The 12,933-nt window shown below is 52.7% G+C and overlaps 1 protein-coding gene across 1 annotated transcript in view; it reads left to right on the forward strand.

The window, feature by feature from the left end:
• STX1A (syntaxin 1A) overlaps positions 1-12,933 on the forward strand; it is a gene marked incomplete at its 5' end in the record, with an annotated part of 56,459 nt that overhangs the window by 38,699 nt on the left and 4,827 nt on the right. Inside the window, 2 exons of the mRNA XM_080629983.1 lie at positions 2,869-2,942; positions 9,483-9,591. Coding sequence (XP_080486109.1) covers positions 2,869-2,942; positions 9,483-9,591 — 183 coding nt within the window. The remainder of the gene's footprint in view (positions 1-2,868; positions 2,943-9,482; positions 9,592-12,933) is intronic.

Below are 12,933 nucleotides of genomic sequence, written 5' to 3' on the forward strand. Positions count from 1 at the left end.
TGCTGAAGGTTGTCGTGACTCATCAGCATGTCTTGGCATGCCTCCGCTTAGGCAGTGCAGGGAAAGAGCGTGGCCAGTGGGACTGTTGGTTTCCACCATCGAAGAGTCAATCAATGTCTTTGACAAGTGGACAGCGAGAACAATGTGACTGTCAGCCTGCTGGTGGCTGGGGCTGTGCTGCTGCACTTGGCCAAGCCCAAAGGCTCAAGATTAGATCCCAGGGAAGGCAGGTGGTCAGTGAGAATGGTAGCATCTTGACATAGGAGGCAGGTCATCCCAGCACAGCTCAGATTTGCCTTGGACATCAGCGTGGGATTTGATTGAGACCGTTGTAGGAGACCTGGCTGTGTCTGAAGAATCAGGGAGGAGCTGGTGCTTCCCCCATGGCAGCAACATTCTCCCTAATCCCAGAGTTTCGTGGGAGCACTGCAGTCATGGAGAACTTAGATATGGCTAGATCTGTTTGCTAGGTTTGTCACCACTGGTGTGGCCATGTCCCATGTATATGGCAGAAGGTGACTTGTACCTCCATTGTCCCCTTGCTACCCTCTGTCCTCCTCACACATGCTCTCACATAGACCCAGGAAGGAGAGCTAAGGGTCAGCTTATCCATTTCATAGACCAGGGGACCCCTTCCCATGGCCCAGAGCTCCACCAGCTATACTGGGGTCACTCCCTGGTGTCCAGATGGAGACAGGGTTTAGCCCATGCAAAACAATAATCCTTTTCCATAGGTGTCATCCCATAGGTGTTTGTTCTGTGTTTTTTAGGGTGCTTTGGGAGCCTGAAGGATTGCAGGACAGGCTCCAATTCCTGTTTACTTCTTCCAGAAAAGACTCACTGGTACCGTTTTTACCTGGAGCAACAGATACTAGGCCTTGTGCTTTGTCCCAAATCATGGCCAGCATGATCAGTGAAAGAAAACAGTCAGGACTGATCAAAACCACCATCTGCTGACAACAAATGAACTTCTTTAGGACAGACGTTGCTCATGCAGTGGCTCATTCTAATTACCAGCTTCTTGGGAAAATGTGAATTTATTAATGATCATAAATGCACAATGTTTGCCAATACTGCTCCTTGGGAACAGGGAACAGTTTGTGACAAACGTGGAGGAAGACCAGTTGCTGACAGAATATGTTGGGCAGGCAGCAGGCAGTGTGCTCACAGGCAGGGCCATGCACAGAGAAGTTCTGTGGCTATCAGGCTGTGTGAAACAGGGCCTTTCACATAAGCTGTAGGTCAGACGCTAGTTCCAAGAGAGAACAGGAGGGAGTGCAGAATTTGTGCTGATGTTCTCCAGCCCTTCCCCAGAGCAAGCTATGCTGCTGGACACCCTCTTCCAGCACCAGAAAGGGTTCCCCAGGCCCACAGTCCTCCTCACAGTGCTGCTGCTCTCCACAGGGTGCTGCTGTGGGGCCACCCATGCTAACCGGCACACAGCAGAAACAGATGCCCACCGTGTGGTGATGTCCCAAGCTCTACCTTGCCACTCTGGGTGGTGATGGGGAGATACTGGGCAGCTCCAGGCAATGGGGAGTCCCTGCTTCAGGTGAAACCTGCCCCACACTGGGCTCATGGGACCTGCTCCAGTGTGAAAGGTGTTGGGGACAGAGGGCTGTGGGACATCTGTGTGGGGAAGGTATCATCAGCCAAACGCAAGGGACACCACCAGGTCACACCTGGTGGTCTACATGGCACCATGCATCTCTGCATGCTGGGCCAGCCTGCTCGTGGGAGCTTTCTGACAGGCTTTTGAAGTCCCTGAATTTCAGTTTTTGAATTAGTGTGTCCCAAGCTGGCCTCAAGGAGCAGATTTGCACTGCCTTGCTCTGTGCCAGACCTCCTGCCCTGCCTCCCCCTGCCCTCTCCCTGCCCAAACCATGATGGGATGCAGAGCAGGGCAGTGCTGCTGCCTGCTATCATTTATGGTTTTTGGACAAGAGAAGAATTCATCTCACTTAGTTGCATTACTGGGCATAATTTAAAGGGCAAAGCTATGCTTTGCTGCAGAGGACTGTGCAGCAGGGTGAAGCACGCTCTCACCATCCTGCTGGGTCCTGCCTGTGCAGGAATGGGCAGCTGGGACACCTTTTAGGGTCCCTGGAGAAGTCGAGCTCTGGTATTTTGCAGAGACATTTTAGCTGTGATTCCTCCTCCTGCCTAGCAGGGGGAGAACAGCACTCCGTAGAATCATGGAATCAACCAGCTTGGAAAAGACCTTTAAGATCATCAATTCAGCCTTTACCTTAGCACTGCCAAGGGCACCACTAACCTGTGTCACTGAGGCCTCATCTTCATGGTGTGTGAACACTTGCAGGGACGGTGACTGCAGCCCTGCCCTGGGCAGCCTGTTCCAATGCCTGAGCACCCTCTAGGGAGGAAATTTGTCCTAATCTCCAGTCTAACCCTCCCCTGGTGCAGCTTGAGGCCATTTCCTCCTGTCCTGTCTCTTGCTACTTAAGAGCAGAGCCCAGCGCCCTCCTGGCTCCATCCTCCTGTGATGCAGTTGTAGGGAGCGATAAGGTCCCCCCAGTTGTTTGTGTATTGTAAAGTGTGGAGATCAGACCCAAGCGTTCCATCAATTTTGCATTTAAATCCTCACTTACCAGGCTGGGGGACGAAGGTGCTGCCCTCCACAGCACCAAGCCTCAGCTGGTGACCAGGCACCTAGTGCTTTGCAGTAATGGAACGGGGCTTTGCTGCCAGGCCAGGCTAAATTGCTGGCTAGGGTCAGGAGCTGGGGACTGCTCAGTGCCAGGTGCTTCTTGGTTCACAGACATCAATCTTTTAGAGTCCCTTTGCCAAACAATTCATTTTCCTTCTCCAAACAGCATGAAATAACCTATGCCCTTCTACCCTGACCAGGTATTGAGCAGAGCATTGAACAAGAGGAAGGACTGAACAGATCATCTGCTGACTTGCGGATAAGGAAAACTCAGGTCAGTCTCTGCCCTGTGGCACTGGGATGGGGAGGACAGGAAGCGGCTGGAGGTAGCTGGGGGGTCTTCAATGTAAAGAACTTCTTTCCACTGAGGGTGGACGAGCCCTGGAACAGGCTCCCCAGGAGGGGCTGGAGTCTCCCTCTGGAGACATTCAAACCCAACCTGTATCTGTTCCTGTGTGACCTGCTCTGAGTGGCAACGGGGTTGGACTGGATGATCTCTAGAGGTCGCTTCCAACCCTAACAGTTCTGGGATTCTGTGATCCCAGAGGTGATGGGAGAGCAGGGCTTGGCTTTAGAGCAGTCAAGTTATGATGTGCAAATACTGGGCAGAGGAATGCAGGATGCTGCCAAATAGGTGAGTGCAAAAGCCAGCCTGAAGGACCCGTGACATAAGTATGTGAAAAGGCAGCTGTGGAGGGGAGAGCAGTGTGCTTTGTCCTTGTGTGCAAGTCTGGATGTCTGCGTGGATGAGCACTCGGGTGAACTTCTTCACATCCACATTAAGCATCTCACTGAAGGTGATTTTGACTGGAGCACATGTACCCTCTGAAGTTCCAGCTTTGGGGGGAGAATGTTTGCCCTCAGTGTGTTCAGAAACCTGAAGTCTCTGTGTGTTTCTGGAAAGATGCTTGAGCAGCTCTTAAATGAGCCCAAGGCTCACTGGTGCAGCTGGGCTACTCACCTAAAATTTCACTTAGTCTTAGAAGAGGGGTGGTCTTTCAGAGAGCACGGTGCAGGCCTGCTGGGCTGAAGTTTCGTCTTGTGCCTCACCATGGAGGGTTGATGTGTGTAGTTTTTACTGCGGGTTGGCCAACCTTCTGGTGATCCTTTAGTGAGAGAGCACCTGGCAAGACAAGAGAGACCTGGCAATTGCTCTATCAGTGGAATCTGGCTCTACATCACTGCAAGGCAGGCTACAGGGTCTTGTCCTTGATGGTTCTACTGGAGGGTGTGGATGAAAGCGAGGTGTCTCAGAGCAGAGCAGCAAGGCATTGTTCTGCATCAAAGATGGTGTTTTAGCAAACCATTAAACTGCTAAAGGTGCCAGGAGCTGCCAGCGTAGCTCTTCAGCACCCAGGGGTGATGATCTGGGCATGGAGCTGCTGCTCTTGCTTAGGGTTTATGCACAAATACAGCTCAGTAACAATCCTATTTTCTTCAGGCTCTCTGCAGTGAAGCCAGAGGAGTTTTGGCATTTCCCATTTATCTCCTTTTCAGTGTGGGAAGCCACTTGTGTTACCTGCCCTGGGCTGCAGTAGGTGCTGGATCATTACCACGGTGATGATAAATGCCCACCCCTGCAGAGGCAGCTTCCAGCTTGGAGCTCAGCATCTTCCTGGGCCTGCACCAGAGGCTGTCACAGCTGAGCCTGAGTCTGTGGAGAACCAGTCCTCTGAAACTGTGGGGCGAGAGAAAGGCTTGTCTCAAAAACAAGTGGGAAGGAGAATTGCTGGGGCACAGCAAAAGCAAAGCAAAAGGTGGCTCAACAGCACACAGTGGAGCAGCATCTCTGCATTTGCCACTCTGGAGACACTGCAGTGTGCTGACAGCAGTGCTGTGAAACCCCCACTGGGCTTTCTGCTCTGCTGAGTTCTCCACTGTGCCCTTCAGGAGCTGTTTGCCATCTCAAATGAAGGTGTTGAATGGCAGTGGCAAGGAGAGGAGAGCAGGGAGGTGGCAGTGGATGGTGGCTGTCCTACGGTGTGCCCATGTTTCCCAGGGAAAGGTATTACTGCTGCAGTGTCTGAGGAAACTAGGGGTGGCCACAGACTGGTGCTGTGTAGCCTAGGGCCGTGAATTTGAGCAGGGTTTATACTTGCTCCAAGTTGAAATGCTGCAGTTGGGACATCATCCTGGCATGTAGAAGAGTGGGGTTCAGGGCTCTGCTCCACCACAGAGTCCCAGACTGGTTTGGGTTGGAAGGGACCTTAAAGCTCATTGAGTTCCAACCCCTGCCACGGGCAGGGACACCTTTCACTAGAGCAGCTTGCTCCAAGCCCCTGTGTCCAACCTGGCCTTGAACACTGCCAGGGATGGGGCAGCCACAGCTTCTCTGGGCATCCTCTGCCAGTGCCTCAGCACCCTCATGGTACCACATTTCTTCCCGATGTTCAACCTCAGTCAACCCTCATTCAGCTTAAAACCATCACCCCTTGTTCTGTCCCTGTAGGCCCTGGTCAAAAGTCTTTCTTCATCTTTCCTGTAAGCTGCCTTTATAAATTGAACAGCTGCAGTGAGGTCCCCGCAAAGCTGTCTCTTCTGACAGCTGAGCAACCCAAGCCATGCACTATTCAGTTAAGGAAGTGGGAGATTTTCTTGTAATTTGGGCATTTCTGAGCATTTCTTTAGGCTCTGCAGGTAATGAGGGAGAGGAGCTCCTCTGCTCAGTGTTGGAGCCACTGTGTTGGGAGTCTGAGGTGGGTGATGTAGCACACTGCTCCGCTTTGGGGCTTTGGCTTCCAGCCTGGGTAGTTTGACTCCGGGCTCCTGCAGCTGCTCGTTCTCTCAGGAATGCTGACCCCTTGCTGGGACCCCATGACTAGTGGTTTCTGTGCCCAGTTTGCGCACTCGTGCGCAGGATGAGCTCATGCTGAGCTGGGCACAAGCGCCGTGTTGTCTCAGAGTTCTGTTACTGTCTTTGCCTCTCACCATGCAGTGTGGGTTAGAGGGGCGGACAGCTCCGGTCAGTGGGTGACCTGGACCAATGCACCGGCTGGAGCTGTCATGTGGGAAACAGTACGGAGTGAGTTTGCGTTAAGAAACAGCATATAGTACTGAATTGCCAGAGGTCCTAGCTACTTTTAGGCAGTGGAACTTGGCCATCATTCCCCAAAGTACACCCAAACAGGTAGATAGTACTTGCTGTCCAGTTTCTGCCAGGGCGCAGCAAGAGCTGGTTATTATGTTCTTAATTCATTACATTTAAACTACTCTGTTTGTCCCCGTTTCACAGCAGCAGTTTGAATAAAGCACCCTGTCTTGTTCAGCTCACCAGCAGCAGAAGGGGGGCGGGCGGGGGCTTTGGGGACACAGCTCTCAAGGGCATCCCCAGCCCAGAAACGTTGCCAATGATGCAGGTTCCCAGGCTTCTCAACAGTATTTACTGTGTTTCTATAGTTATCAAATCTTGAGTTCATAACAGAGCAAATAGCGGTAGTTTGGGTCCTTGTTACTCAGAGCAGCTTTTGCTCTAGTTGCTTTTGTGCTTGGTTTATCTGGCTGGTGTGGGACTCAACCCTGAAACAAACACAAGTGTGGGAGCTCAGGGGTGGGATCTCTGCTGCTGCTGTGACCCACAGTGGGCTCAGGAGGGAGGCTGGCATCCCCCGGCTCCCCCACAGGATGAGCACTTTAGAAATGTCTTTCTCTTCATTAGAAACCTTGAAGGCCAAGGTTCCAGGTTTCATTGGATGCTTTGTGGGGGTGTCAAAGCCCTGTGAGGGTATCCAGAGCTGTGTGAGCTCTTTGGAAATCCAGCAATTGGGCTGCTTTTCCCGTGCTTGGGAAGTGAAGAGTTGCTGGACCCAGGTGCAACAACCCCATTTCCTAACTTCAGTAAATATTTTCCATTTAGTGAGTTTCTTTCAAATGCAAGGTACGTTTTGATATGCTTTTTATTTACCCTGAATATTCAAGTAGTTTTATTTAATGACTGAAAGCCATTTAAAATGCTTTTTCCAGCCCATTTTGCATGAAACTCTGTGTTCCTTCAAAAATCAAATGCATTTTTCAGACATGTGGGATGCCTGTGGGAACATAAAATAACAATCTGACAAGAGAAACCCTAAATTAAATAACTTCTTAAGTAAAAGAGGCATGGTGGGGTATACTGATCAGCAGAAAGGGCTGTCATGTAACACCCAGGCTATACTTGGCTGCAGATAAACAATATGTTGATTCTCTTTAGCTTAATAAGAATGAGCTGGATTTTAGGAAGATGATGGGGAGAAGGCAGAAGAAGAGTCGCTTGGATGGCACCTCACGTCTTTGCTGGATTTCAAGCCATGATGCTCAGGAGCTGGTTTAACCCTGCTTTGGGCCAGGCACCCCTTGAGCAGAGGCTGCCTGTGGAAGCTGGAGCTGCTGGGGGCTTTTGTGTGAGGTTTGCCAGCACAGGAGGAATACGATGAGCTGCCTCTGAGTCTCTGCCATAAATACCGAGCTGCTGCTTGCTCGGAGTAACTGCAAAGCAAACACAAGTATATCTTCGAGAAGTCTCCAGTGCTGTCGCATGGAGAAGGGGCTGCTCTGGGTGTACTGACATCTGAATGCTGGTGTGCCCTGGGCATGTCTGACACTACAGAGATGCTGCGTTGCACTGGTCTCCCTGATCCAGAGAAGCCTCCAAAATGGTCCAAGGGCTGGGACAGCTCTGCTGTGGAGAAACGGGAGAGAGTTGGGGCTCTGTAGCCCAAGGAAGAGATGGCTCCAGGGAGACCTTCCTGTGGCTGCTCAGGACTTCAAGGGGGCTTAGAGGAAAGATGGAGACTTTTGACCAGGGCCCGCAGGAACAGGACAAGGGGCAATGGGTTTAAACCCATGAGGGTGGGGTGAGGTTGGACATAGGGAAGAAACGTCGTACCATGAGGGTGCTGAGGCACTGGCACAGGGTGCCCAGAGGAGCTGTGCCTGCTCCATCCCTGGCAGTGTTCAAGGCCAGGCTGGACACAGGGGCTTGGAGCAAGCTGCTCCAGTGGAAGCTGTCCCTGCCCGTGGCAGGGGTTGGAGCTGAGTCGTCTCTGAAGGTCCCTTCTGATCCAAATGATTCTGTGAGTCCATGATCCTGTCATGAATACCCCTCATGCCCTGAGAAGCTGCTGCTTTGCAGCAGGAGAACAGCCTGAGCCCTGTCTGTGCCCTGTGTGAGCTCACAGCTGCCGGTGAGGGCTGAGCTCTGCCAGTCTGTGCGCTCACAGCTCTAATGAGCGGCACAGTGCCAGCATCCCCTTGGGTCATCACCCTCTCCACTCTCCCCCAGCACTGGGAAGGGTCCACAGCCCGTTTCCAGCCACCATTACATGTTTCAGGATGACATAACGTCAGTCTCACCAAGGGTGACCTGTGACACCCCCTTGCCAGCCTTTCCTGCTGGGACAGCTGAGGGGACAGAAACATGCTGTTTGGAACGCTGCTGCCAGCAGCCATGGAGGGCAAGGAGCTTGGCATGATGTGAGGGCAGCCAGCACCAGCAGAGCTGCATGGCTGAGCCCCATGTCCCACTGCTGGTGGTTCTTCATGTTGCGCAAGTGTCATTGGTCAGAATGAAGCTCCCAATGGTGGGATGGGTTTTTCTGCATCTTTATAAACAGCCCAACCACTATCAAGAACAAGAAATGCATCCCTTTTTTAATTGCAAGGAAAACTACCTCCAAACAAAGCCTTCCACAGCCCTGAAGAGCAGTCCAAAGGCTTTAATGTTCCCACAAGCTGATCTAGTGGAAGATGCCCCTGCTTACTTTGGGGGGAGAGGGAGCGTTGGACTGAATCTTTGAAGATCCCTTCCAACCTCAACTGTCCATGATACTGTGAAACTCAATTTCTGGCATATCGGGGAAAGGGCTAATTCAAGAGATGTGTTTGGATGAAGGATGCATGTGATGCTCTGTCCTGCCCTTCCTGACCATCTGCAGGGCTGTTTGTAGAGCTCATCCTGACAGCTGGGTCAGACAGCAAGGTGGGCCCCAGCGTGGGTGCTCCCCAGGTGCAGCAGCCAGCTCGGGGGGAGCCAATGCTCAGCAGCACCCTGGTCAAGTGTAATTCTAAGGTTTACTGGTGCATTTCCTGGAGGAGGGAAAGCAGCCTCGCAAGGTGAGCATGCTCTGCATGCAGGGCTGGCAGCTCGCTCAGCCTGGGCCGGGCGGTCATCCACTGTGTCCCTGTGGGGCTGGTGCCCGGAGGAGCCTTCCAGTGTGAGGAGGAAAAGTGGGACCACACTTCTGGAGTGAGGACAGCTGCCCCGGACAAGCCCTGGCCAAGTCTGTGTGCCCCAGTCCTGGGCTTCCTCCACCAGCTGTGTGCAGACAGGTCAGGGGTTTGATGCTCAAGGCATAGGGTTCCCCCAGGACCTCCCCGCCCAACCCTGGCACCACAGAGTGACTGCTGCATGCCCATCCTGTGCCTGTGCCAGGTCCAGCACATCCTGGCAGTGTGGCAAGGTCAGTACGGCTAGACCCAGGACACCGCTGTGGCCTCAGCTCCGGGCTGCTTGGCCACAAGCTGTGCTATGGGTGAGGAGGGTGGTGCCAACCATGACTCCCAGGTCTGCTGCCACCACCAGGTTGTCTTCTGGGGGCTGAAGGTTGTGCTTGGGTTGGGCTTGGGTGAGGAGTGCATCTGGTCCATGCCCCTGGGGCCACATCACCTGCTGCCCCTTGCACTTCGTCACACTCCTTGGACCAGCTTTTGGGCTCAAAATGCTTTTTGGGCTGCTAGAGGTGCAGGGAGTGCCCAGGGCTGAGCCTGCCCCAGCTCGGGGGTGGCAAGACCCCTTCCTGCAGGACCCTCACCCCACTCTCCCTTCCTCTCCCCTCCGCAGCACTCAACGCTGTCACGCAAGTTTGTGGAGGTGATGTCCGAGTACAACGCCACGCAGACTGACTACCGGGAGCGCTGCAAGGGCAGGATCCAGAGGCAGCTGGAGATCAGTGAGTAAACCTGGAGGGGGAATGCAGCCAGGCTGTGGGGTCATGTCCTACTGGGGCTCCCACAGATCCAAGCAGCTCCTACCACTGTGCAGAGCTCCCTTTTGGAAACCCACAGTGCGTGGGGGCTGCGTTCTCACCCATGGGAGCAACCAGGACACAGCTCCTGCTGGCAGATAGTCAGAATCACAGAGTCATAGAATGGTTTGAGTTGGAAGGGGCCTTCAAAGGTCATCTCTTTCAACCCCCCTGCAATGAGCGGGGACTTCATGTGGTGGTATTTGCATTTCAGTGTCAGACTGTATCCAGCAAAGCACAAAAAAATCTCCCCTCAGGTTTTCCTAACTGCTGGGTAGAGAGCGCAAAGAGCACAGGGAGGATAATTTCTTCCTTGGTTACAGCTAATTTTGAATTCAGAGAAGCTAGCGGGGATTCCTGACTCCCATGTCTTGCCTTGCCTTTCCTCTGGGTGATTGTCATTGCCAGTGAACTGAACTAAATGTAAAACCAGAGAACAGACCTCTCGAAATGGGGGCACTCAGTGCTCCCAGCAGTTTCCCTTGCTGGACAAGGAGCACAAGCCTCAATGCCTGTTCCAGGCATCTCCCAGGACCCTGGTGTCTCCTGACAGCAGTAGTGGTGTCTTCCGGTGTCCAAAGGTGGATGCCAGGTGACACCTCCAAGGATGTCACCAGCATGCACTGAGATCAGGAGAAGCCTGGTCCTGCCTGTCCACAAAACCTGCTGTCCTGGTGGTTCTCCATGGCCATCAGTGACACTGAGTTTAGTTTTAATCATCTGCCAGCAAAGAAGAACCACACCACCACTGTAATCAAGGGAATAAGCAAGCAAGCAAGGGAGAAGTCAGGGTATGCAGAGATTAAAAGAGATTTTTGCAAATAATCTCCTTTTCCGATGTATTCATGGGTCTGGGGGCTCAAATGAAAGGGTCTCAATCCTAGTCCAGGGTTGAGTTTTTTCTCACAAGCAAATGTGTGGTTTTCTTCCCTTTCACAACTCACAGTGAATAACAAGGTAGGAGATTTTTGGGTCAGAATGGTGTCCTTGATAGTCACCTGTGGGAATGTCCTTCAGGAGCTGCAGATGCCCAGGAATCTGCATGCTAGTAGCACGTGGTAGTTTCTTTGAAGGGCTAGAAGGAGGCTTGGCTATGCAAGCCTGTTAAGATTAGTCTTTATGAACTATAATAATAAGGGAAATGATTCACACTGGCTGAATGAAAAGATTGGCTGACACGAAGCTCAGCAATGCCTTCATGTAAAGCAGGATGATGAGTGTGTCACTGCTCCAGCTGACCGGCTCACTTGTCAGCTAACACCAGGCTGTCACGCCTCCAGCCGGAGGAATGGCTTGGAATGGAAACAGGAATTGAGGTATCCCTCTTCTAAGAGAGAAAGTTTGAAAGGGCTTACTTAGGTCCTTATTGTCTGCAGACCTGAAAAAAACCTTCTTCTTGTTTTTCTGCTCCTGGATTTTGGAAGGACTCTGATGCTTTGCTTAAATTATGGAGCTATATTAAATGATCCCTTTCTTTGCTCTGTTTATCCTGTGGGGCTGTCAGTGCCTGGCAGTCTGAGGAGGTGCAAGGAAAAGGCTGCTCAGGACATGCTATGGTGCAGTGGCTGGGTGCAGAGGAGGTGTCCTAGTTAGTGATGGTGAGGGACCAGCTTCCCCTTTGCGGGGAGGTGTGAAGCAAATGCAGAGGCAGGATGGTGCTGGGAAGGGACACAATCCTGTGCACAGTCCTTTGCAAGAGCTGGCTTCCTCTGTCAGGACACTGGGAAGTCCCTTCTGACAAAAGGGCTCATCAAAAGCCACAAGATTATTGAGGTTTTATCAGGAGTGCTTCCTGGGCTGAGGGCTCTGTTTGTCCTGGTGTATCCCAGTGGGGACCTTCAGTCCCTGCTGCTCTGGGGGCTCTTGGACATGTTAGTTGGAATGGAGCTCAGCTGGAATGTGGTGACTGCAGGAAGCTCTATGAAATCCTCAGCTCTCTTTTCAGCTGATGAATCCAAAGATAGAAAGAGCCGGGAGCTCTGACATTGAAGCCAGCGAATCACTCCGGCTTTGAAAGTGTGAGAGCAGGGACTTCTCAGCTGCCCTGGGGAGGCCTCCCCATACCTGGCGAGCTTCTCCAGCCTGCTGGGATCTGCTTCTTGCTCTGGAAGTAGGACAGTCACAGAAGAAATGGTGGTGTAGAGTCACTGCCCCAGGCCATAGCCACCCCCTGGGGCACCCCACAGCCCTCCCAGGGTCTGCCCTGAAGATGCCATGGGGGGATCCCAGGATGTGCTGTGCCCCAGGGTTGGTGATGGCAGCACAGCAGCTCGGTGGCTGTCCTCTGCCTGGACCGTGCCTCCCTCAGCCGTGTCCCCACGTCTGCTGCTGGAAGCCGTGCTCCGCCAGCACAAGCCTCTGTGCTGCCTGTGGTGGGAAGTGTTGCTGCTTTGCTTTTTCCCTCGCTGTTTTGTCCATTATGATAAATCTAATGAGGTTTTGCTCTGGAAAAATTGGATTTGAAGCTTAGAGGAGCTTTCTCTGGTGGGTGTGGAGGTGCTGCACAGACACTACTTGTGTTTATGAACAGTTTTGTTAAATGCAAGACCAAGGAGCCAAAAATAAGGCATCTGCTGTCTTCAAAGGCCCTGTGAGAATTAATCAGCCTCTGCCTCACTCTGCAAGACCAGGTTAACTGATGTGCAGAGAGGCAAGCTGTGCATGTATCCCAGGCTGCCCTTCAGCCAGGAAGGTCTCGGGGCTGCTCTGGCCCTGGCAGCTCAGCAGGGCAGCTCACGTGGTGCTGAGATGGGTGATTTAGGATTCCTGTGACACTTTCATGTCAGGAATGACCAGTGTTTGTCTGAGCTGGAAGTGTCTCACTGGATGGAAATGCCAGCACAGCGCGGGAGTGGGCCCCTGCAGCCAGCTGAGCAGGAGGGTCCGGAGAGATGGGGAGGCTGGTGGCAGTTTGTGACATGCTGGGCTGAAGTCAGCTCACGCCAACCGCCCTGCAGGCAGTGTCAGCCTGTCCGAGCTGCAGGACAGCACTGGGTAACACTGCCCCGACCACCCATGCGTGTAGAGCTGCATCTTCTTACAGCTTTGGGGGCACTAACAGGTCTTCACTGTTTAGACCAGCATCACACAGGACATCCACCTCTGCCCATGGGTCCAAGAGCTGTATAAGATTAGGCCTGGGCCACCTAGCCCTTATCTGAGCCATGCTGCAGAGGTTATGTCTTCAGCCCTGACTCTGGCCTTGTTCCTGTGGTAGACTCAGGTCTACGTTCAAGATAACTTGTTTCCAGCCCTTTCTACTGAGAC

Source organism: Psittacula echo (assembly GCF_963264785.1).
Source record: "Psittacula echo genome assembly, chromosome: 15".
Lineage (NCBI taxonomy): Eukaryota > Metazoa > Chordata > Aves > Psittaciformes > Psittacidae > Psittacula > Psittacula echo.